We start from the raw sequence: 27308 nt of genomic DNA, 5'->3' as shown, positions 1-27308 counted from the left end.
ATAGCGTATTTCCATATGAGATCATGAGGGTGACGAGAAAACTACCCCGTATATTTCCTTGCCTCCTTCATTATCGGACACTCGAAATCGTCCCGCGTATCGTACAACTTAGAAAAAGGCAGTCCCCGTCGGTCACAGTGTAAAGAAAGAATGAGGAACGCTACCGAGGACTTTACTAGGTTTTTTTTAACTAACCTTATAGTTTAACAATAAAATCAGCCTCATATAAAATATAAAACAAATCGCCCAGACGACAGGTTGTTTTCATGTGAATGTTTACAGTTTGCTGGAAAAATCTTGACACCGAACTCAAAAAAGATATTGCCAAATGGAAACTCACAATTCCATCCTCACTATTTATAAATCTATCATATTTTTATTGATTTTCGTTGATGTAGTTGTTGTTGTTTTTGTTGTGCTTACACAAAATATCATCCAAGGTAAATTACAAGCATATATTTGTATCGCCGTTTGCCATTCATAGAAAAGAAATATCACATAATAAGAGACAGAAGGTGTTCTTTATTTTGGTATGATGTATGGTAATGTAAAGGGTCAAAATGACAAATATTTTGATAGAAGAAACATTTTGAAAACAAGAGGTTTAGACCTTTGAATTCTTCAAAATGTCTATTCCATTTCTTCCAATTATCGAGTATACTTTGTCCCAGCACGACTGCAAACTGATGCAATGGTACTAAGAATGATACTGAGAAGTTAAACATACTCACGTAAAGTGTTTCCCACAACGTCAGGTTGGAAAGGAAAATGTCATTCTGCAACACGTAACCAAGGCGACGTCGATGTGTTTTGTTTAAAGGTGACCCGTTCAGAGTGATTGTCCCGGAGTCATGTGATACTCTTCCCGCTAGTACATTGAGAAAAGTTGTTTTTCCAGCGCCTGCAATGTAACGTTAGTAATATATCGCATGTATCTATGAGTGGTAGGGTGGCACAGTAGTTATGTAGGGCACTCGCATTTTACAAAGACGGCATCAGGTCGATTCTCCGATCGGATGTGAACGGTATCGTATCACCTTCCCAACCAATGTTATCAACTGCAGAAAACGTGCAGTCAACCTGCTTCATTCATCGTTCCTTTAGGTTATTTCAGAAACATACCAAACGAAATCACTTGAATCTGAAACATTTTGTTATATCTTTCTTAGTCTCTACTCGTCTCTCGTCTATTAATAGGAAGTACTCTAACAAGGCGCAACCATACAGTTATTTAGCTTCACCTCAAGTGTACATTTGTTAATGAAAGGCTGTTTTAATAAATATATGGTTCAGATAGAAAAGAGTCACTGCAATCAGTAAACTTTAACAATAGAATATGTACATATATTTAAACTGCTTAAGTCAATTATAGTACATAACAGGATTTTTAACTGCTTTGAACCTTCTTAGAACTTACATTTACTTCAAAAACGACTTGTATTTATATTCAGTAAGACCGTAACGAATATTTCTTTAATAAATAGATATAGTCATTCAATAGTACTATATTTGTCCATACTACCGTGTGTTAAGGTATGTACGACATTGGATGTTACCTGTAGGCCCCATAACGGCCAGCAGGTCACCACTAGATGCTGATCCAGACACATTCTTCAGTAGCACCTTAGATTTAGTGGACACCACTAAATCTTTAAAGTCCAGTTTGGAGGACTTCGAAACGTTCTCCATTTCACGACTTGACATGTTTTCTAATTATCATCGCTTCATCCTGAATACAAAATGTGATAAATAAAATAAGCAAGATTAAAAAGCATATCGTAAGCTCAAGCAATTGATGTTTTCCTGCAGCATCAATGAAGCTAGAAGGCACAAAATTTCACAAAGTAAAAAGTGGCACTGATTCTGATTACCAGTCAAACAAATAGGAATAATAAGTACAAAATAGAGAAAAGTTTATATGAAAGGGAAAAAAACAACAAAAAACGGGTAAATAATAAAACAATCGGAAGAAAAGTCGAAAACGTCACCAAGCATCCAGACAAAATATCATACGATCAGGAAACGTTATTATATGTTGCACCACTTGTGGTATCGTCATGATGCGTCTTATCAAATCTAGTAAATATTTTATTTGGTTTATACTGAGATTATTTTTGAAAAAATGATTGTTCTTTTAATTCATCAGCATGCAAAATTCTAAAAATCGTAATTACAGTCGGAAAATGAGCCGCAGGTAAAGGGATACCTTTAAAATTAGTAACAACGAGGTACTAACTAAAAAAACTTCAATTGAACAAAACTCATCCTAAATAAACAGAAACTGTTTAAGTATCGAGTGTGACGCCCATGAGCATCAATTACAGCTTCACAACGTCTGCGCATGCTCCGAATAAGGTCGCGTATCCAGTTTTGTGGGATAGCGTTCCACTCAACTACCAACGCTGTTCCCAGCTCCTGAGCGTTCTTGGCTGAACATTTCTGGCAGAGAGCGCTGTCTGCAGCATGTCCCACACATGCTCGATGGGATTTAGATCCGGCGAGCGGGCTGGCCAATCCATTCGTTGAATAGTCTCTTTCTGTAGATACTGCTCAGTCACTGTTGCTCTATGTGACCTAGCATTATCATGCATAAGGATGAAGTCAGGGCCGATAGCGCCAGCGTAGGGTCTGACATAGGCCTAAAGTATTTCATCGCAGGAAATCCGGGCCGTAGCAGTACGATTATGGAGGACATGGAGGTCAGTTTTCCCACGAAGGCTTATGCCTCCACACACCATCACTGAACGTCCGCCATATCGGTCATGTTTCACAGCGTTACCTGCCTGAAACCTCTCCCAAGGTTGTATCCATAAACAAACTAACGCGCCTGTCGATGAAGTCGAGACAGAATCTGGATTCCTGAATAGTCCAAATGCTCTGAGCTTAAGCCCAATCTAATCGGTCCCTAACATGGCGAGCAGTTAAGGGAACTCGTATTGCTGGTCAACGTGACCTTTGACCAGCATCATGAAGACGGTTCCTAACTGTAGTGGCTACCCCGGTACCAGAAGCATTTAGGAGGTCGTTTCGTAAAGCTGTGGCAGTATGGAACCTGTGACGCCGTGCCTGTGTGAGCAAATATCGGTCTTGGCGCTGCATTGTAGCACTAGAACGACCTCCAGCATGACGTCTGGAAGGGTTTTCGTTAGTTTGGAAACGTATCCCCATTCTTGCCACCACACTTTGAGACACCCCACGGTATGCTGCAACCTGACGTTGAGACATGCTAGCTTGCAGCATTCCGATGCCCCTATTCATTTCACCGTCATTTAACCGTTGTCTGGTACGTCTTTGTGCCATATTAAAACAAAAAAAACATGCAAAGAATATTCATCAAAGTGATTTCCTTAACAATTTGAACAACGCCTTACTGAGCTTTTGAAAGGGGTGTACACGTAGAAAAGCGTGCACCCGCTTTTATGGTTTACTGAAAACATCCACACTGGACGATTTGGAAGCTAACATATTCGCCCAAAACAGTACGGACGGAAAATGTAAATAAAACCAGAGGTTTTCATCTGTTCTAATTATAAGACATACTTCAATATATTGTGATTTAGAGTTTGAATGAACATTGTATTTGAAACGATTAATTTTACTGGAGTAAATCTATCTTTATGTACAGCTCAACTAGCATGCACACTTACACAACACACATGAAGTACGTCCTTAATTGACTTTAGCTGATAATAGGACGTTAAACATAATAAAACAAAACAACGAATATGACTCTGGCTGTTGTGTCTCCCTAAACACCCGTCCTCATATGACCTGGCTGTTGTGTCTCCCTAGACACCCGTCCTCATATAACCTGGCTGTAGTGTCTCCCTAGACACCCGTCCTCATATGACCTGGCTGTTGTGTCTCCCTAGACACCCGTCCTCGTATGGACCTGGCTGTTGTATCGTATGACCAAACTGTTGCAAGGACGTTAAACACCAAACAAAAAATTCCTAATCGCACATGTGTGTACCATGTAGCACACTGCCATTTGTATTGTGTCCTGTATTTTAGTGTACAGGCTTTATAAAGATTCATCAAAGTTAGTTCGGATAGAAGCGCATTGAACGCTCTCACCACTGACATTTGGCCTACTTATAAAGACATGTAGTGTAATGCTTCAATTGCTCAATTGAGTTGGAATTAATACATTATATTTACATTTGCATGGCATTGTCACTATATAGCCTCTTTGAAAGCTGTGTCGTTGATGGGACTTTAATTACCATGCAGCACGAGACACAATTCTTAGCGTATTAATACAACACTCACCGGAACTACAATATCCAATTTAAATAAACATGACGGCTGTTGAAAAAAGAAAAAAGAATACTTTTATAACAACAAAAACAAGACCATGGTCTGCAATATCGTACAGAATGCACATTGGTTGAAATCACTAATACCGGCAATGGAAACAATTTTTAACACCCATGCAATTTTTCAGAAATATCGTCTGTTACACTGCACTGATCAACAGGGGTTCGTTACAAATGTCTGAAATACACATATTGTATAGACCTTCTGCAACATATGTTACAGACCTACTGATATGAGTCACACACATCAGTTACTGAACATTTAAGACAATTGTAACGAATCCCTGTGCTCAGTCGCAAGATCACTCGCTTTAAACGCTATCAGTATCACGCGTATCGCAGCCACGGTTTCCGCAGTTTCTGACGACATGTCAAATAACGAGGCTGTTGAAGAAACTACCGACTGTAGTCAGATTCCCATATAATCACGAATAAATTCACGCCTGGATTCTTCACAAATTCGAATTTTTCTCTCTGCTAATTTTACTTCCAAAAATGACTCCCTCGTGGAGGTCAAGGTCGGATTCACGGTGTTCACTGTATTTATTCATGCGAGAAATTTGTTCCGGGGAAAAATTGGAACAATCTAAAATCTAACTTTCAGCTATGATTTCTATTGATAAACTTATATCACCCTATAGATATATCATAAGCAATTGTATTGATACTGAATTGTGGAATAAAATTGAAGTGTTTGTTAAAATTTCAAAGTACTACTTTGTTCAAACTATTGAACGAAATTGTGTGGACTGTCGATAAGGCGGGCATTTTAATTTTAAATATAAATTATAAGTTTAAAAAGAACATAAGAGGCAGAGAAAACGTAAATATAAGTATTGAACTGTTTTTGTATGGTATTTATGATCTACATGTATTTGAATGACACAGCTTTGCAAGCAAACAAATCTGAATGTTCAATGCCTAAATAATACATGTACATAGCCAGTGTTGCGTGTAATTACGAGTTTTAAGCCTCAGGGCAACTGTTGAACGATCTCATGATACGAAGCTTCTACACTTTAAACATAATCCAACCATGAATAACTTATATTAATTCATGTTTAGCCAAATGCTAGCTTAGATCAAATATGTAATTAATAATCCTATTACCTTAAACGTAGCACACTATGGTAATAGGAGGTATCGAGAGATTGTATACAAGTTGGGTAGTACACGGTGTATATAATAACAGATTCGAATTAAGTATAAACCCCGAGACTAAGCTAGGGCCGACTACAAGCCAGAGTGAGTACAATTGTAGTGGTAATATAATATGCTTCAGTAAAAAATTCGTTTGTGTTTTAACAGTGTCAGAACATTATATGAAATACATTCTTAATGTATTCCGTTGATACAGATGTTGTCTGGAATAATTTCGGCAATACTTACATGACCTTCTAGCAGATATGTGTTCAGACGTTTGTGTAAATCCGACCTCTAAACATAGACTAATGGTGGCTATATTTAGACACCAGTGCAGGTAGATCACCCCGAGCGAAGGTGAATGTAGTAATTCAAGCGTATTGTATACAATAGACTACCCGCCACAATAGGCATTTCTGTGGTACGAGATTGTCCGAAATGCCTATTGTGGCGAGTCGTCTTATATATAAGATATATCTTTTTGATGTGGTGTGTAGGATCTGGCGATTTTATTTATCATAACAATAGCAATAGGTAAGAAAACAATATACATATTCACGGGAATTAAAACAATGTCTAGGTGAACAGACAAGGTTGTCCACTTCCTCTTCTGCCCTTGGTAATATTTTTTTGAGATTTTGTTGAATAAGACAGGGCAAATATTGATGTATTTAAACACAACACACGAAGATTTCACAATTTTTAGACACCATTATTTTATGTTCCTAAAACGAATGCATACAAATTATATGCAAAAAGGAAGCTGAAATGTAATCGTAATTAAAAATAAAACAAAAGCAAAACAGATGGAAGATGATCAGTTTGCAAAAGACAATTTAAAAAAACTCAACATGGCAGAAATGTCATTTAGAGGCGAAACTATGAGGGATGCATTTTGATTGAAAAAAAGATAAAACAAGGCTATTAAACTAAATGGGAACAAAGGACGATAACATTCCTTGATGAAATACTATAAATTGCAGGGAAAGAATATTTACGATAGTGGGAATATCAACAATGCAATTTGAACAATTTTTAACATGTTACAATTAATTCATGGACAAACGATATTATCACTAGAGAAAAATATATTTGAAATTATACGGTTTGGAACAGAAATCACAAAAAAAACATAAGTAAAAAATGTAGGATTTAAAGACATGTGAGGATAGGTTAATACGTACTAGATAACTATTAAGGTCATAGGAGTGTATTGATAAACGGAAGTAGGAAGTACATCCCTAGTTTAAATTCCAATGTAGGGAGACAGTATCACAATTTCCGTATATTCTAATGTTTAATATTTAACTGATGAATATTGTATGTTTATTATTGACAGAACAGTGTTTTCTCTCAATATTAAAGTGTTTCAAAGCAATGCAGGCATTAATTCAGGTGTTTTTTTTTTTATCAATGAGCTACATGTATCCATTTTTCATTACTTCAGGAAACCGGCTACCTATTTCACTACTGTGAAGTTTTTCAAGGAAGATAACTCTTACCTGCAATTACTACGTGCATATGGTTTTATTATAAAATGTCAATTTTTAATCGTTTACAGATAATTTATTTTACATAATTTCAGCATTTATTAAATTGATATACATTAATGCAATACTAATCTATGGTAGTATCATTTTTATTGACATTATTTTGCAAAAAAATGTGTCTTTCATTTTTTTTCTCCAAAGTCACTCCTTTTTACATGAATTTCCATTTAAATTCCTTAAAATTATGACAACCTTTATTTTTTTTGTGGCAGAACATTTTCTTTCCTCCAAAGCAATATAACTACAAAATTTGAAGAAATTCTACTGAGAAATGGCGACACAATCCTATTACCTTAATAAAAGATGATACGCAGAAAGTTTGAAGTTAACTCAGGGTGAAGTATGTAACATATCTGTCAAAGTATTCCGTCTTTGCGTATTGCAGAGTTATCTTCTCTTGTGAGCAGGTATTGATTGTTACGTCATTGGTTTGTGTGAGAAAATTACGTCGTTTTCTCAAATATTAATAACGTTACTCTCACAAACTAATGACGTAAAAATCAATACCTGCTCACAAGAGAAGATAACTCTTCAATACGCCTATGTGAAGGACACCCATACCGCCGCCAAAACGATGTAACTGTGAATTGAAAACTCTTTAACCAGCATGACGATTCCTTTCTGAAAATAAACTTAGATCTTGCAGACCTTTCAAAGAATAACAAAAAATCATTAGCAGTGTACAGACATTTTATAATCCGGTAAGCCAGACCGGGATTCGAACCCTTGACCTCTGATTACAATACGGACGCTCTAATATGACTTACCCAGTCCGTGGTAATATTTAAAATAAAATAAAGGGAAGGTCGCTGTAATTTTGCCTAATGAAGGACAGGGATCCTTAACTGTAAAACCAAATTAGTTTTTTCCACATTTTAACAAAAAAACAATGATTCATGGACATCATTAGACGGCGAGTGTCTTCAATAAGATTCACCAGTTTTGAAATATGTAATATCAAAGTTTTACTTTCTACACAAACAGTGTACGTATCAAACGTGTCGCAACGTGTCAAGACCGACTGGTCCCTTTGTCAGGAGTTTTAAGAGGAAAGTGAGTTTTCGCAGGAAATGAAATTATTTTCGGAAACACATAGATTTGTATACAGTTAATTGGAATATCACGTAATAATATGAAATGGGCCGATATAATATAATAAATATTGGGGACTATGTCAATGAACGAAGTGTAATAGATCAAACGAATTTTCATTACAAATTAAAAGAAAAAATCATTCAGATGCATGGGATAGTTTAGTTATCGCGCTGTGGACCAAATTGAAATTGAAATTTCAGTCAAGACATCTGGGAAGCGTTTATAATACAGTATTTTTGTTGTTTTATTTTTAAATTGAACTTTATTTATATTAACAACATTTATGAATACTAGGATATCAATTCATGTTAATCCATCTTAGTTGACCGCATATAGGCGCACAGTGGTCTTAGTGTGGGAGGAAACTTGAGTACCAGGAGAAAACCAAATAAAATACAATGACTTAACAGTAAATATGAGATGCAAATTAAATACGTTAAGATCTTTAATAATAAATATGATTGATAATTAACTGAAATGTTTTTAGCATACACCTTGTTAACATAAACAGCAGATCGAGTTTATTATAAAGAGAAGATCTCAATTGTTTGAAAATTTGATTCCCTTTTTTATATCTAGGGAATGGTCAGTAAATAAGCATACATGGTTCACATGGAATTTGTTTTGTAACGTAACAAAACACAAGTGGAAAACCTTTGCAATTTTAACCGTGTAACACCATTACTTTAAAGAACCTTTGATAATAAAATCAAACAAATTGTGCAATGCTTTGGATTCAATACTATGCAACAAAGTGACCCACTGACCAGGAATTAAGTTTAGGGGGGACGCCACGCCACGTTCTTTGGACTGTCCTTGTATCGCCTGCCCCATCAAAATGAACAATAGAGCTTATTGCACAACAATTTAACAATAACAGTTACCTGTTCGTTCACAGGATTATAAAAGGCATATGTGAATGTCACAATTAGCTCAAAGCCCTACAGGCAGGCATTAGATCTGTAGGTCTCGCTCCACTGAGCGACTGGATGAACAACACAAAGCAAATATCTAATTTGCCGCTAGCTCCACGAAAGGACTATAGCGGTGGACGTTTATCCATGGGGAAATAAAATCTAATCGAAATACGAGTATACTTGTACATAAATATATATATCAATAACAGCAGCTTGCCGTCATCTGACGTGAAAATATGTACGCCGCAGTCTGACGATGACTACACGAAACGACAATAAAGATATACCTCGATCATCTAAATCAACCTGCACGCCAAGGAAAACAGAAAGTCCCCGTAAACCTGTATCCAAAAGCGGGACAAATATTATTTAAGTCAGATTCTCTGAGGTGACAGTTGCACCGCTCTTTTTATTCACAGACATAATGATCCCTAAGTTTAGTGAGAACCGTACGTCCCGAGTAGACCACACTGACAACATCCACCACTCGTGTACCCGAGTACACGTGACAGCCTTCTGCTGCTCGTGCCGCACAAGTCAAATTATTCCCGCTTTTACCTTCCTCTTCTTAAAAACATGAACATGTTATCTGTCATTGTAGAGCCTGTATGTGACAATGAATGATAGAATGTTAGCTTAGCAATAAAATTCATATGAGATGTAAAGGATATGTATATGTGCACTATACGGTGTTTGTTACAAGAAATAACATTTCAACGCAATGGCGGTCTGGGAGAAAATGAAAGAAAATATCATATTTCTGGAAAATAAAGAAACAACGAATTCGTTATGTTTTTCACTGCTTCTGATAATAAAAATAATGATATTGGGGTAGTCTGCAGGGAAAAGGAGTGTATAATCTTGATTCAAGCTAATTTTTGACAGGTTTTGGTATATCACTTTCGTGAATCTAGTTTAGAAATCGAAGCCAAATTACAAAGCTAGAGAGCTGTCTACTTTAAATCACTGTAGTTATAGAATCAACTTACAGGGCATACATTAAAAAAGGTAGTATATTTGGTTGTGTTCAAAGTCATTTAAAGTTAATATATTGAAATCGTTCACCATAGAATCATAATATCGAGCTTTTGCCTTTGAGGTAACAGAATACACATGGATCTTTTCTGGTCGTATCCATCTTCGCGTAAGGATACATTTATGGATTTGATAACAAAAGTACGATGTATCAAACGTGTGTTAGTCTACGAGCACATTTATCATGTCACCATAGTTGTAAGATATCAGAACTTTAAAATAATGCAAATAACAATAACCATTTCTAGGTTTTCAAGAATTAAAGATGGGACTATATTGTAATCGTATTTATTTCTGGTATTCACCGGAACTGCTGTTAGGCTCAATTGTTGCCGAAAGGTAAATACAGGAAATCTGTTCAATCTAATCAATATTCTTCTGATTGCAGAAATCATTACCTTCAATTCAAATGTTAAAAGCGTAGAATTAAGATTTTGTTTTGGTCGGCGCCGATCTTAACCCAATTATATGCTAGCGTTAATATTTGGTAAGTTGAATTGTCGTAGGTACTGCTTGATACGTCAATGCATCATCATAATTTTGGTATTTAAAAACATAAAGCATGATAGAATTGATATAAATGTAATCAAAAGTAATTCCTTTGTGTTTAAAAAATCTCCAATATTTTGTTTGAAGTTGTACAATAAATAACATTGTAAGTGAGTTAAAATACCGCCCAACGAAGACATAGCACGATTCTTATAACAGTTTTGGTAGCAAAAACATCATGGCAAATAGGGAAAAATCAAAAAGAAAATTGGTTAGGAGGTGGTCGTCATGGTAATAAGAGAACCAAGTCATTTCACAGATGTACATATAATGTTGAATTGAAAATGGTGAAACCCAAGACCAAATTCAAAACTGTGTGCACAAACAGACAGGCATTACACAGTCAGCTGAAAATTAACGTAGGACAATTTTGCATATAATATTTCATACAAAGCGACCAGCTTTGACTAATAGACAACTGTTTGTGAAACAACATAACACACTATACAATAGCTTGTGTGTCATTAGATGAACCTTTCAAATTTAGAATTTCTAAAGATTCATCGATCAATTTTGGACAACTTCAGAAACACGTTGTTGAAAGTTCCCTTCATATTGCTGTGTGTAAAGGTGCATATACACTTGCAAATGAACATGTAACTCCAATCAAGTTAGTGACAAAGTTGACAACTCTTGGACTGGCGTCTTCTTTGGTTGCTGAATGTCAAGGTTGTGGAAAGAAATTTACGTTTGATTCAAGCCCAAAGATAAGGAATGGTAGCACTAACCATTTTAATATTGACACAAGGTCTGTGTGGGATAGCATGGTAACAGGTGGTGTAGCGCATTTAAACGAAACTATGGCAACAATGAATGCGCCGGGAATTTCGCAGAACACATACACAAAAATAGAACAGGAAATTTGGGACATGTGGGCTAATGTCGCAGATCAGGATCTATTAGCTGCTGGTGCTGAAGAACGACGTATTGCCATTAAAAAAGAAATTACCATGAGGGTGTACCATCTATTGCTGTAATATGTGATGGCGGCCGATCTAAACGGTCTCACAAACATTCATGCAATGCTTTTGGTGTGTTGCTATAATTATAGGGGCTGAAACTGGCAAGTTGTTGCATATTGGCGTCAGGAACAAACATTGTTACATTTATAATGCTGCCGAAAATAATAAACTGTTCCAAAATTTCATCGCTGTTTTAAAACTTGGAATTCTACTTCACAGTCTTTGGAATAAGATATCATTCTTGAGGGATTTTTAAAAGCAGAGTCAACCCATGGATTAAGATATACCAAATGATCCAGAACAAGGGTGCTAATTATGTCTGTTAGTGTTTGAGAAGCAGTCTGGAGAAACGTGTTGATGAAAATCCATTGTATAAGGGTAAACAGCTAACCAATATCTTTACGCTTAAGATTAGTATGTTCAGTTAGGTGTGCTATTCGTGTCAGATCCAGCGAGGAAAATACATCAGTGGCAACCGGGAAATTAAAGCATGACATTCGAAACTCTGTGCTCCAAATTATATGGCAATCATATAAAATGTAGCGATTTCTGCAAATCATCATGTAGAAAGTCCAATCAGACAGAGTTACCGAGTGCATGTTCATCAAATGCTGATACGGAAGAATGCACAGATTTGATCGATGGAATATCCCAATTATGGTCTGAAACAACATTTATTCAGCTACAAGAGGAAGTAGACAGTGATTAGACCTGATAGTACGTGACTTTAGTATTCTTCTTGACAGGGTAGAATCAAAAAGTTCCAGATTGATTAGCAATAGCACCATTTATCTTGCAGAATCTTGGATGTCAGTAAGGACAAAATCAGATGGTGGAAAGATGTACAACCGCTGTAATCGGGGTTCATGGCAGTCAAGATGTATGGGAGGGTGCTTGCGCATGAATTTGGGTCATAAGTGGTCAACGAAAGTGTGGGAACAATCAACTTCAACAAAACCAGGTCACATTTTCACCAAGTTATATGACAAACGTGCAAATGATGTGAAGTCCTGTAGAAAATGTAAAACAAAACTAGAAATTCAGCCAGAAGGTGGAAAAGAAAGTATAGTAGCACACACGCAGCAAATTCAAAGAAAGTCAAAGAAGATGATGGTTCAGAATCTGTAAACAGTCGTCCAGATTTTACTACAGACAAGCTGGAAGCAAAGGGACGGTCTTTCCTATCAAAACACGTGAATATTGCTGAAGACAAAATTAAATTAATAGAAAGTGCCACCACAAAGCAGACTTTGTCAGCAGTTTGGATGGACGAAAGAAAGAAAGACAGACCGCATCAATTTAGGCTGTGACGTTAAGCGCAATCCATCAATATTAGTTAGAAAAGTTGTCCGGTCACTTTTATATTCCAAATTTCTTGGAAATTTACATACAAGATTTCTGGGAAATTTACATACAAGAAAAGGTTTACAGGAGGAAACAATGACATTGACGGAATACAAGATTCATAAAGAACAATAGAAAAAGAAAGTCAACATTATACCAACTATATTGATTGTTTCAAGAGAACATAAATGTTTGGCTACAAGATCATCCGGTCTGATAGAGAATTAGATGAAACAATTGTGTCTGTAGGGCTGATCGAAATAAAGAAAACTTGTTACCTTCCAAACCAACGAAAGAAATCATTTGTTTTATTTATATTACGATGGACCGAAGTTGAATTTAAGAAAAACACATATTTACTACTATCAGGTTCAAGGACAACTTGATGTTTCTAAGTTGCCATGGGCTGCCGTTGTAAGATTAAGTTTTAATTAGTATTTTAATTACAAATTCCTGTACGTTTCTGAAAATTACAAACCAAGACGAACATTTTGATATATAACATCAATGATTTTATTTGAAAATTTCAAGATGATTTTTATTTTTTAAAACATTACCTTATTTTCATGTTAACATTACCCTTAAAGGTGAAATGTCATTATGACTGGGGTGTTTGCTATTACAACTCTTGTTGTGCCCTGACCGTGTAACTCGTTTTAAACTCTGAATGTCAGCTCTGTCAGTCTGTAAAAATATATCGTAATTAGTTTTATAAACTGACTTATATTATAAAAGTACAGATATGTAGTTCATCGTTGTATCAACACGTTGAATCAACAGGGAAAACCCGTTAACGAATAAAACTATCAATTTGTACCCATCGAACCATTACACTCCATGCCATGTTTCACCTTGCAGGTGAACAAATTATATATGTTCTGGGGGATGAATATCCAGTGACTCCAGGACATTCAAACAAAACGGATCGCCGTTCAACAAAACACAACGACGTCGCCTTGGTAACGTGACGTCGGATAATATCTTCCTGTCCAATCTGACAGTATTGGAACACTTTACGTAATGGTATCAGAAGGTAAAATATACATCATGTAAAAAAAACAGTATCGTATATGTGCAGACTGGTAACAATTAAAAACTCCATTTCCTATTTAGACACTAATATAGCGACGATGGGCTGATTTTGAATTACAATAAGTGTATTGACCACACCGATCTGTACCCTCTTGAACTTGAAATCAAGGACACTGCAGTCTCTTCTATTTCAACCGCCTTCCCCGACCTTTACTTACACCTTGACCAACAGCGACGGCTTACTGCTAAGCTGTACGATAAGCAGGACGATTTCGACTTTCCGATTGTGATCGGACAGACTTACAACACACGGTTTACAAAGATGCAGTTGATGAAGACTTTGGACACGTTTTTTGGTCGCCTTCATGATCTCTTAAGACAATGTGCTATTTCTTTGTGTGACATGGAGGTGGTTGTGTACTTAAGTATACCCATTGCTGACCCATGCTCTAACTACATGTAAATTGTCGACGTTCATTGTGGTAAGAGGTCTTTTTCATAGGGATTCATTTCTAATAATACTTTGAAAATGCCAATTGTTTTAAAGTGTGTATCATTGCAATTTTGACAAATAATGGAAATAAACTAAATTGTCTGACTTCGTTTTTGGTTTGTGTTCTGTATGGTTTACCTCTGTGTCGTTAGGAAGGTTTTGTATTTTTCAAGCATTGTTTATAATCCATTCTCGTTGTTATATATTAAGGTCATAGGAGTGTATTGCTTAGCGGAAATAGGAAGTACATCCCTAGCTGAAAACCCAATGTAGGGAGACAGTATCACAATTTCCGCATATTATAATGTTTAATATTAAACTGATGAATATTGTCTGTTGTTTATTGACAAAACAGTGTGTTCTTTCAATATTAAAGTATTTCAAAGCAATCCAGGCATTTATTCAGTTGTTTTTTAATCAAAGAGTCACATGTGTCCATTTTTCTGTATTTCAGGAAACCGGCTACCTATTTCACTACTGTGAAGTTTTTCAAGAACGATAACTCTTACATGCAATTACTATGTGTATATGGTTTTTATTATAAAATGTCAATTTTTAATTGTTTATAGATAATTAATTTTACACAATTTCAGCATTTATGAAATTGATATACATTAATGCAATACTAATCTATGTCAGTATCATTTTTATTGACATTAGTTTGCAAAAAGTTGTGTGTTTCATTTTTGTTTCAAAATTCATTCTTTTTTACATAAATTTCCATTTAAAATCTTTAAAATTCTGACAACCTATATTTTTTTGTGGCAAATTGCTTTCTTTACTTCAAAGCAATATAACTACAAAATTTGAAGAAATTCTACTGAGAAATGGCGACACATCCTATTACCTTAAACGGATCTATGTTGTTAATTTGCATCGAAGTACACTGTCAATATGCATGTACACAGTTATAACCCCGACAGGGTAAAGGGAATTATTGTATGAATATCACCATAGATATATAGCCATTTTAAGACCATGCAATACAATGTATTGTAATATTCACACTGTGATAATACAAGATTTTTATGAATCCAATAGCTTGGAATCAATCTGTTGTTATCAACTGGCAAATCGACGATTTGATACAAGAATGGGTTCCGAACATTTTAGCGCCATTATGATACGGTAACGTGACATTACTAATACAATTTTAATTAGAATAGAGTACGGACAAGAATATCCGGAAGTTTATTTTTTATACCAGAATGTGAATCTTTACTTATTTGTTAATATATAATGTAAGACGAATACTGACACTTGATAGAATATTTTGAACAGTATATACATTATTTAAAGGCGATTCTAGACGCTCATGTACATTGTATGTATATTTATATATATGTATATGTCATAAAATTTTGAAAATATAATAAAAAAATAAAAAAAAAACGTGACATTACTATCTGACGTCGATTTGTCCACTCTTGCTATTCGGTTCAAGATTTAAGGAAGCAGATTGAAATTTATACGGGGAAGTGATGATTATTTGTGACAAAGTGAGCATTTCAAAAAATTGATTGAACTGATTAAAGGGCTTAATTTACTCCAGTGGTGTTTGCAAAAGCGACATAAAAATATGTGACAGGTAATTGATGAGAGCGGTCAAGGTACCGTGCATACTTGGTTCCGGGTATTATACAAGAATTAAGGAATTACTGTAATGAAGACGATCGACATTTGACTACACAGTAATTTAGTGGAAAACAGGGACAGGTTTACTCAACATAGAGTCTGGTTTTGGAGACCATTGAGGGCAGTCATCCTGTTTAGCCGAGCATAGTGTCCATGCCATATATCCCATAGAGATGGCTTTCATACATGTATTGAGAAACAACTATTACGTTACTTAGCTGGGAGATTACGAGTCTATATAACTATACGTACATGTAGATGAGAAACAACTATCACGTTACTTAGCTTGGAGATTACGAGTCTATATAACTATACGTACATGTAGATAACATTTTGTTACAAGCTGTACATATGACTATTGTCAACTATTAACAGCGTTTACGACCTATTGTGTTACAATTGTTTTGCAGAAAATGCTATATTGACGTCAAGAATATTTGCAGGTATGTAATGCCAGCAAAGCCACATATATGTGTTCACCTGACGTATCAAATTGCCCGAATGCCTTGCACACGATAAACAAATACATTATGAGACGTCAGATGAACACATATATGTAGAACTACCAAAATATCGGGATATGACTGATTGCAAGTAAAATTATGTTCATCGGATATGGCCACCCCACGGGTTAATACATTTAAACCAACCCTTATAAGTGCATATCTTACTAGGTTTTTTTTTGACATATCATATTACTAGAACTCGTAAACATATTTACATGCGAAGCTTTTTACACCTTTAACACCTGTCTTTAGCTTAAATTTGTCAATATATTTATAGAGACAGGTCATATAAATTCAATAACAGCGATTATATCAAAAGTAAATCAATTAAAATAGATATCATTGCTGTACAAAGTAATTAATGGTGGTATTTATACCTGCTAAATATATATGTAATATAAATCAAGGAAATGTGTCCAGGAATTCCATAGCGAATATGCAATACATTCCGATAACAGGGTTTACCAAGCAACTGCATTACTATGATTTTAATGAAAATATTTAACTTAATGAGATAAATTGCAAAGATCTTTTGCCTGAAAAAGTGTTCGGCCCTTTTAACTGCGAAACTGGTGCCTCAAGCCAATATGGTACCGCATATCTTGTTTACAATATTAAATCGTATTGAAACATTTGACCTCCTTTAAAATGAATAAGCACCCTCTATACGATGTATATTGGAACAGTCTAGAGTTACAGTAACCCGCTGTAATACAAGAGCCATCCGTCAAAATCATTAGTCGCTGTGCTTTTTTTCACAACGAAACAACGTTAGACAACCGACATAATGGTGAGTATTGTTTTTTTTCTATACAAAATAACCCTACATATTTATCAATTTTCGTTCAAGTTCAGTAATTTGATACGTAGAATAATAAGTATCTTAAAGACCCTTCGATTGTCACTTTTGGGATTATTTTATCATTGTAGGTAAATTATGAATGTTTTATCATTAAAACTCGATAAATCTAGTTTTAGGATTCCGCTTTGATACAAAAATATGGTTTAAAGATTTAGCAGTAAGGGATATATACACACAGTCTTCGCAGTATTTTAAATAGTGTTATCAAGTCGCACACATCATATGTTTGAGTAACCATGTTATGATTAATTAAGGAATAAAGGGCCAGAAAATTGTTACCGCTAATGTTCGCTATCAATGAAAACATTACACTTAGGTTTGTTATTTTTATAGTGATTCGATATATTTGATGCAATCTCAATGTACTGATCATGAAAAAATAATAAATAAAAAAAAGAAAAACATTAAAAAAAAGAAGAAGTAGACAATGATGAATGGCTCGGTGCCAAGCACCATATATACGATATAGAGCAAAAATGTATATATATATAATAATAAATTTAACAACCACATGCACACTAACTACTCACATACAAACAAACAAAAAAAGTATGCTAATAAATTGCAATGCCTTATAATAATTGTAATAATTAGACAACCATATACAATGAAGAGCCAAATCTGAGTACACAAAAAAAAGTTATGATAATAAGACATTGCCTTACACAGAGAGAGAAACGTGATCCCACCGGAAAGGATTTGAAGGCCTAACGGTTACATATTTTAAAGTCTCATAAAGGTTATTTCGTTTATTGATGCAACGGGTTTTAATTAATTTATCTGAACAGTAAAACAAATATTCATCACATCCCTATTTATAAAATATGTTTAAAACAAATCCCTGCCACTAAACAGTACCAAAATTGACTAAATGCCCAGACATCTGGACAATTTTTGCTAGGACCGACTAAAATACGGATTTTCCCATTGAGGCACTAAAATGGTGAAAACAATACCATTTGTACTGGCATGTGGTTTGTGTTATCAACAAAACAATAACATAAATATAAGGGGTGACTACATATGATACGATACCAGTCTACGCTTCAGAAATATAACCAGTATGAAATAATAAATGAAAACCTAAGAGGACAACCTGAATAAAGATAAGTTTAGTGACCTCAACTTCATTCCCTGGCACCAGTAGTGTGTTTAAAAGGAACTCGATCAAATAATTAGCAAAATAGTTGAATAGATTTTAGCAGTAGTCTTATTTTAACGCTTTTAGTGCTATAACTATTGCGCTCAATTCAAACAGCTCCAATTGATGTCCCTGTCTATTATTTTCTATTGTTTATGATTCAAATGCGCCTATTCATCAAACTGCCAATCTGTTAAAATTTGATAATGCGCTAAAATGTGAGTGCGCTTCATAAGTAAGTTTGTAGTAATGTATGTTGACGTAGTTTCAAGGTGCGTATTGGCATAAGAAGATATATTAATATATGAATATATAGAAAAAATATCAATAACCATGTTAGAAAAATATAACCTGTTAGTTTGGTAGTTTATTACCTCAGAAATTGTATCTGTTTCAAAGCTTTCCTATTTGGAATTTACGGATTTGGCGGTGACTGTCAGTTCCAAGGAAATACTGAAGGGCGTTTCTGGCATTGTGTACAGTGGGGATCTATTGGCTGTTATGGGTCCCACCGGTAAGCGTACAACATTAATACATTGCTATTTTATATATGCAGTAGAGCATTGATAACGCAAAGCATATTTGGCCGTTCTTTTTCGTTTTTTATTATTATCTAACAATAGTTATTATTTTTTTCCAATTTGTTTTTCATAACCAAAGCTCTTGTAATGCCGATATGTAAACCACGTGTTACGTCACGAGAGATTTTGCTTTCATACTCAAAGAAAATGCAATTCTGCTGGTAATGTTGATATAGTGGGTTGCAGCGCAAATTACGTATCATTTCGAGGCTATTCTGCATCCAGTTTGAAATCGCCTAGTCTGTCATTAATGCTCTGTCCTATGGATACATATCATATTGTTTTGAATACTTACCTGCATTTCTTCGAATCAGTACTGATGTAGGTTATATCATTGTATTGCATATACTTGAGATGTTAAGCGTTAAGTGAAGTTAAACCAAGACATTTTGGGAAGTAAATTTAGTCATAATTCATGATGGAATATATATGTTGTAATTAAAATTCATCCTGTTCTAGGATCTGGAAAGACAACCTTACTTAATACACTGGCGGGGAAAATTCCAGTTGTTTCCGGGAGTGTACATTTAAACGGACTACCTTTTGACAAAGCACTCCGTCGTCGTCTTGGTTATGTCATGCAAAGCGATGTATTCTTGCCTAATCTGACGTTGTGGGAAACACTTTATGTAAATATATTTATATCATATATGCTTTATACGTTTCATGGACTGAGTACCCGATGAAGTAGTATCTACATATCAAATATATCAAATCATTCAATGTGTGAAAATATGTTGTAAGATTAATTTCCAAATGTCTGATATCTTTCAAAAGATGGATGGTAGTTACTATATCATATTTTAAAATTTTGATTGCCGAAAAAACTACTGCACGATATGAATTGCACTATGAATGTATGGTAACAATATGAATGTATGGTAACAATATGAATGTAACAAGGTCTTAATCAGTTGATATTAAATTATTAGTACCATAGAATTCTGGATTAAATGTTTATGTGTGTAGTTTATAGCAATGGTAAGAATACCGGACAGATTCACAAAGGAAGAAAAGACAGACCGTATAAACATCATAGTTAAGTTTCTCGGCCTTCAGAAATGTCTACAGACGGGTAAGTCTTCCTTTTTCAACATCTCCTATCACTTTAAATAACTGGTATGATTGTTAGTGGGATAGAACGCCTAGAAGGTATAAACAAGCTCTCCATACGTACACACCTAGATAAACCTTCATCTTGTGTAACGACGTTTCAAACTTTACTTTGGAAATCTTTGAGCTTTATATTGTTATAAGTTATTGATAGCTAGCAACTTCACTTTCAAATTTTCATTTTTCTGAACGTAATTTAGTAATTTTTGTAAATGGGCGTGTCTATCAATTCTGATAAAGACCATGCATATCTACCAATGCTTAAACGATGCTATAGCATACCAGAATACAACGTTTATACATTTAGCAGTTTTAATAATTTAGCGCTTCGTGATTGGCGCTATAAACGCTTCCTAATTATAGCCGCTAAATATTAAGTGCTTTAACAAGTTATTTCAAAACATATATAAGTTGTTAGTTAACACACTAAGTATCTTTCTATTCAGCTGATAACAAAGTGTGTTATACATTAAGGGAATCTTGCATGATCTATTTCATATGAAATCTAATAAAAGCACCTCTGGCGAACTAAAAAGCATGAAACGACATTCAAAAACCGAATATGAATGCAAGCATCTGTTTTTCACAAATAATATTTCTCCTGACTATAAGACTACATTTTAACTCCAAGCATGTTTTTTTTATTATTTTTTTTTTCATGGTATCAGCTCGAGTCTCCTAGTTTTTCAATGACTGCGATATATGTCCCAGGTAAATTAAAGCACTTCAAGTACGTAGTGCTTGTGTACATCTATCAGTCATATCAATGTTGTAAACTGATAGTCTTATTGAACACGTTTATTTTATAGAAACCGGATGTCTCCTATTTAATTACTTTAATCGTATGATTCTTTGATACGCTTCATTTTGCTTTTACATGTCTGTTTTATTTCAAATTCACGGGCTCTAAATTAAATATATTTTAAATAATCAAAAAGATCTACGGATAAANGGGGGTTCTGGGGTAGGGGGGCGTCGCGTTCGTGTTTTATCTGCTTTCTGTTTTGTCACTATTTATTACATATACGTGTTGATGTTTTTCGATTTATTTTTAACAAACCAAGGACGCTATATCACCTTTCATTTTTCAGTTATCGGACGTACATATAGTCATGGCCTATCAGGATTGTCTGGAGGGGAGAAAAAGAGGGCTAGTATTGCTTGTGAGCTGCTGACGGACCCAGATATTCTCCTCTTAGATGTAAGATTCGATTTATAATTTCATTTGGATCATTTCATATCACTCTGATAGTCATGGTGTTACTACAAGTCGCAAAATCATCAATACAGAAATATATCGACAGTTTCGCGTTATACCGTAACTATTGCTTTCACTTCAATTTGTATCAAAAATGGGTAAATTGATATTATAATAATAACAATTATTAAAACAGGAGCCGACTTCCGGTTTAGACTCCAGCACTGCACACACGCTGATGGTTCAGCTGAAGAACTACGCCACAGGATACAACAAGACGATAGTGGCCACAATACACCAGCCCTCCAGCCAAGTGTTCCATATGTTCTCTACCTTACTGCTGCTCGTGGAAGGGGAGGTAAATATATTGTATTAGTATTCTTTCTTCTATACGCGTATTCTTCATTAACGATTTCATCAATATTTAAGCTATGCCTCCATTGAGCGTTTCCATTTTTTGTTTAGTCACATGATTGCTTCAGAAGTACAAGTCTAAATTAACATTTGTTCAGAAATATTTGTTTAAAATATTTCTGTCCCAACGAACTCATGAAAAACATTTGAAGTGTAATTGTGACAAATATTTAAATATGATTATCTTGAATATGAATTTATGAAATTTGACTAATTTAAAACGACTTTTGCAGATGGCGTATTTTGGTCATGCAAGTTCAGCCATGGGTTACTTTACAGATCTTGGAATGCCCTGCATTCCGGATTATAATCCAGCTGACTTCCTTCGTAAGTAACTTTCGTTTAACTTCAGTAGAATGGTTTTCTGAATTTCTAAAGACAAGAGCATACAGTTTAGCTCTATGTTCACTGACAGCTTTACATCTGAAGGCGTTTTTGATGAAGACATAAAAATTAATTTTCAATTTTGAATTTACTATAGGCCTATGAAATAATCTAACGCGACATTTATGAAGTTCCATGTTTGAAATCAAAGATGATTAAATTTAAAAGAACATAAGTGATGGTGTAAAAAAAAAGAAGCATCCCTGCCCTATAAATTCAATATGTATAAAGCCAATAAAAAAGAAAGTTGGCGTCAGTAAATATGTCATATCACGTGAAATGCTTTACCGATACAACAAACGTAACATTAAAATCGTTCCTCCTGTGTAATGGGTTCCAAAGTACCCTTTTCTTTCGCTGTATTCCTACATGTTTTGGAAAAATTTAGATATGGATATTCATTCAATAGAAAACTAGAATTTTGTTTTGTGAACAACAATATATGTCTCCCCTTATTAGCCAATAGGAAATCTTCGGTTAAAAAATTTAACAAAGGGCCATATATCTTTATATAGTGGGGCACAAGACCCGAATTTAGAATGCGACACCCCTACTTTCCAAGATACATTAAAACTATAGCAAGTTTGGACAACGTAGGTGAAATAACATGGAAGTTATGCCGTGGACAAACTTCGGTTTAAAAATTAACAAAGGGCCATACATCTGTATATAATGGGGCACCAGACCTGATTTTAGTGCGAAAGATTCCACCTTCCCAAGATACATAAGTATTGTAAGTTTGGTCAACGTAGGTGAAATAATATGGAACTTATGCTCCGGACAAACTTCGGTTTTAAAAATAAACAAAGGGCCATAACACTGTATAACGCGGCACTGCACATCTTCTGTGGGTGATGATGTTATACTTCAAGTTTGATCAAGATATCTTCAACGGTTCAAAATGTACGGGCCGGACAAGAGTTTAATGAATATATTGCACTTATTTAACCTTTGACCTTGAGGTGAAGGTCACAGTAACCTAATTCTAGTGCACTGCACAACTTCTGTGGGCGATGCATGCATACCTTAAATTTCATCAAGATATCTTTAACGGTTATAAAGTTATAGCCCGGACAAGTTGCGATTAGAAGAACCTAAAGAAGAACCAGTACTAATACAATATGTCTCCCTTCATTCGAAGGGGAGACATAGTTAAATCAATCAGATCAATTGCTCTTAAGTATCATAGAGGAGTCCTAAATGGAGAAACTTACAACATGATGCAGTAATAAAGTTAACCTTTCTTTTGCTTTATGCAGTGAATGATTAAATTTTGAAATAGTTAAGTCTGCACTAGGTATTTCCAGATTTCAGAGATGAATTTTAGCAGACCATATTTATTCAAATCTTCAAATTTTCTTAATTAACGCAAATAAATCATGTTGCAGTGGAATTACTGACATCAGATTCGAATGCAATTGAATTATTGAAGGAAAAGGGCAAAACGATCAGGCAAGTATAGTCAATTATGATGTCAGGCATAGATTTATTACAGAAATAGTTTACAGATATAACCTATTGTGTAATATTATTTGATTGAATTCCTAATAATGTCAATGATACTATGTTCACTGTATTAATTGTAAACTGGTTATCCGACTGAATATGCCGATGAAATGAAAGTGTGTATGAAAATACCATTACCATTTGAATACTTAAGAACCACAGATAAACGAAGTCTGTGACTTGGCTGTGTTTTCTGATGAAACACAAGCAATGCTTTCTAATAAATGTCGCACATATTTCCTCTGCTGTTTTAGAGCTCATTACAAGTGTAGCGGGCATGCAATTAGCGCTCTTAAGATGCGCGTTCTCCCAGTAAATTTGGTTTTTTCTCATAGAATGTTACGACGTGTTCTATTTCAGAATATATTCTCCTGTATCAGAGAACGAACAGCCTGTGAATAGGAGATACTCCTACACGGGTGATGGAACCGAACTCAAACAGTTACAGGCCGACAATGATGTGAATCCGAAAATCCATAATGGAAACAATGGCAGTTTTCCTGGTATGTCGTGAATAGTATGTTGTGTAGACGTGTGGTCCGCCATGGTCCGTCGTGGTATATTGTCCCTTAGATGATCTTTTATTTTATTTTGATATGAGAAGGTGATGCATTCAGATGACGTATTTTCAATACGATTTTCAAATATGTGTGATTCAAAAGGAGTTTTAGAGTTTCAGCGTCTCCCATGGTTTATGGCCGATAGGGACTGACACATTTTTATGGATATCTATAATTACATATGGTGTAAAGAATTGTTAACATCCAACATCAACAACACATATATCCTATCCAATAGCTGTTTTGGAAAAGTGTTTTGATGTTTCTTATTTTCTGTTTTCGACTATGAGTTTCAATATTGTCGTTATGTTTTTAATGATGCTATTGTATTTTCTTATATTACGAGTAAAGCATTTTATATATACAGGTTCAAAGATTTCTGTTGGTAGTGAAACAGTTTTTGTTGCGGAGAAAACTTTAAAGAACACATACCCACGTTGGCCAACGTCAATGTTACACCAACTGAAAATGTTGAACTGGCGGACAATCAAACAATCGAAAGGCCAAATATTTCAAAAGTATGACTTCATCCATGCTTTATTTCTGGCACTGGTTATGGGAGCTGTCTATTTCCAAATTGCAAACGTCGAAAACACTGTCAGGGACAAAATGGGTTTGGTAAGATTTGTCACAATTTAAACCATACACATGGAACATATTTGATCATTTTCACACATTTTGTTTCCGATGTAGCTTTGGAAGAAATATACAAGTTCCGTTAATAAGATTTTCAAGTGTATAAAGATAGGTTTACCGTCGTGAACTGAGGCTAAGTGTTGATGCAGGATGAGTTTTATATTTTCTCGCAATAAAATAAAATCAATTCCTATTAATTACTGATACTATTACCGTAAGGTAAAAACGAAGATTTGGTGATTCAATTTTGCCAATTTGCATGACTTTTACTTTCACAAAGTTTTCTGATGACCAAATTCTCTGCAACATCAGAAATGAATTATAAGTTAAAGAGTTACAAGCCTTGGTTTATCTCATTATGCGACGAATCAGGAACGTTTACAATGCTTGTTTTCCTTTATAACATTTTTTTTCAAATAATCAGATGACTACGCAGTGTAGCGTCATCACATAGCCTTTCGATATGTAAATTGAAGTATCATCACCATCGTAACGTCACTTGTCACGAACAATTCAATGACGTCACAAATTCGCTGCAAATGTAAATGGTGATGTTTTCATTTGATTTTCTAGTATAAATATAAAAACGTGAATGTGCACGACTTTCATTTAATATATGATAATCAGAATGAAAAATCGTATTTTAAATGAAGCTGTTCAATAACTGATACGAAATACATTAACTCTGAAAAAAATATTTGCGCATTCTCTAGGTGTTTTTCTCTATGCTGCACTGGGGACTCCGAATTCGATTTGCTACTATTTGGAGTTGTAAGTACGACTGTTTTCCAATAAATCGCACTCCAAATTAAGCTGTCACTACTCGTAATAGAATTAACATAATATGCTGTCTTTAACAAAAAAAACACCATATACAACATTGAATGCGTTTAAGTATTATTTTGGAGACAATCCTCCACGTTCATGTCTAATATGCACGTATATCAAAAAGCAAGAGAATCCAATTGATATCAATCGACGTCAAGGAAGGTGCCACAGATGGTCCAGAAAACACTAACGTTCAATGAGCACCTGTTTTTGTTTGAGTATTTCGCCATGTTTTTGTTTGTGTTTCCTTGCTTTTAACATCTCTTCTGTTTCTATTGTCATGTTGATTCCTCTCCCCCCACCCCCCACCCCCCAATATTTCTTTTAACTAAATTTAACTAACAATGCCGTTGTAAATTTGATACAAAACTGAATGCATTATTTTATATCGATTATAGTACGCCAGGAAACTGATGTAATACGGAAGGAGAGATCGGTAGGATCCTACCGGTTATCAGCCTACTACCTGTCTAAGATAACTAGCGAACTACCACTACTGCTGGTCATCCCGACACTGTTTAACACGGCCGTGTACTGGGCAGCCGGTCTTGGAGGTGTGGGCGGTTATTTTGCCTTCTGTGGTCTTGGCATTCTTAATTGTCTTCTCATACAGGTGAGTAGCATTTTTTGTATACTGTACGCATGTGTGATCAATGCGTCACCTTATATTTACTTATGCCCAAAGTTTTATTCAAATATGTCAAACGTGCCTTGTAAATCCATTCACAAATGATCCAGTTGGTCCACTGCCCAACAACCAACAATTATTCAGCCCCCTTTAACACTATTGTCACAACATGCAGCCACCAGCAATTCGGTTTTCCCACTACCCAGTTGCTCATCTATCCATCCAGTTGATTCACTATCCAGCCACCACCGGCTCAGATTTTCCAGTTTTCAGCCACCTCTAATACTGTTGTCCCGACACCAAGCAACCACCGATTCAGTTATCCAACTACCAAGACACCATTTATCCAGTTGTTTCATTATCCAGCCACCACCAATTCTATTTTCACACTGTCACGTCACCTCTATACTTACACTTATGCTGTTGTCCAAACATCCAAAAATTCAGTGTTCTCTCTGTCCGTCCATACATATCTACATTGGTTCTACTTGCAGATCGCAGGTGTTTGCAATGTTTTTGTTAACACGAAAACAAAATCTTCCAATGAGTTGACGTTCTTACTAATATTTTGATAGTGTGTGACAAATAAATGGCCCTCCTTTTAAAATCCAATAAAATCCCTTTTTTCGTTGCTTGGAACCTTTATCAGTTTCTTAATTTTATATACCCTTAATATTGTAAAACCTCGAGAAATTTCGAAATATTGAGTACAATTAATATCACCTGATGGAGACCATTTTTTGATTTATTTCAGGGTGTGGCACATATCATAGGCGTCTGTATTACCGACCTGACGCTCAGCATGCTCATCATGGACTGCTTCAACATAGGCGGTCTGCTGTTAGGTAAACTTGATCCGGAATCACAAACTCCTTAA

General features: G+C 35.1%; 2 protein-coding genes across 2 annotated transcripts in view; one reads left to right on the top strand and one right to left on the bottom strand.

Moving 5' to 3' along the window:
* The window catches only part of LOC110463130 (ABC transporter G family member 9-like), an 18511-nt gene extending 12750 nt beyond the window's left edge, over window positions 1–5761 (bottom strand). Inside the window, exons 1-3 of the mRNA XM_021517496.1 lie at window positions 5709–5761; window positions 1557–1729; window positions 732–901 (exon numbers count right to left, since the gene is read on the bottom strand). Of these exons, the coding sequence (XP_021373171.1) occupies window positions 732–901; window positions 1557–1704 (318 nt within the window). The 5' untranslated portion in view covers window positions 1705–1729; window positions 5709–5761. The remainder of the gene's footprint in view (window positions 1–731; window positions 902–1556; window positions 1730–5708) is intronic.
* LOC110463080 (ABC transporter G family member 27-like) lies at window positions 2586–27308 on the top strand. The gene is made up of 11 exons (XM_021517421.1): window positions 2586–2699; window positions 18983–19097; window positions 19624–19793; window positions 20134–20239; window positions 21369–21478; window positions 21672–21833; window positions 22123–22216; window positions 23662–23725; window positions 24140–24282; window positions 26202–26416; window positions 27186–27308. The coding sequence occupies exons 1-11, from the start codon at window positions 2586–2588 to the stop codon at window positions 27306–27308; spliced, it is 1416 nt and encodes a 471-aa protein (XP_021373096.1).

The sequence above is a fragment of the Mizuhopecten yessoensis genome, unplaced genomic scaffold (genome assembly GCF_002113885.1).
Source record: "Mizuhopecten yessoensis strain PY_sf001 unplaced genomic scaffold, ASM211388v2 scaffold10867, whole genome shotgun sequence".
NCBI lineage: Eukaryota > Metazoa > Mollusca > Bivalvia > Pectinida > Pectinidae > Mizuhopecten > Mizuhopecten yessoensis.
This window is presented reverse-complemented; position numbering and strand designations above follow the sequence as displayed.

Bases quoted from the DNA above. Each gene is read 5' to 3' on its own strand.
- LOC110463080 (XM_021517421.1), top strand. From the start codon at position 2,586: ATGCATAAGGATGAAGTCAGGGCCGATAGCGCCAGCGTAGGGTCTGAC. The intron at 19,794-20,133 runs GTAAATATATTT...TTATGTGTGTAG, and splicing joins CGTTGTGGGAAACACTTTAT to TTTATAGCAATGGTAAGAAT. The intron at 23,726-24,139 runs GCAAGTATAGTC...GTTCTATTTCAG, and splicing joins GAAAAGGGCAAAACGATCAG to AATATATTCTCCTGTATCAG.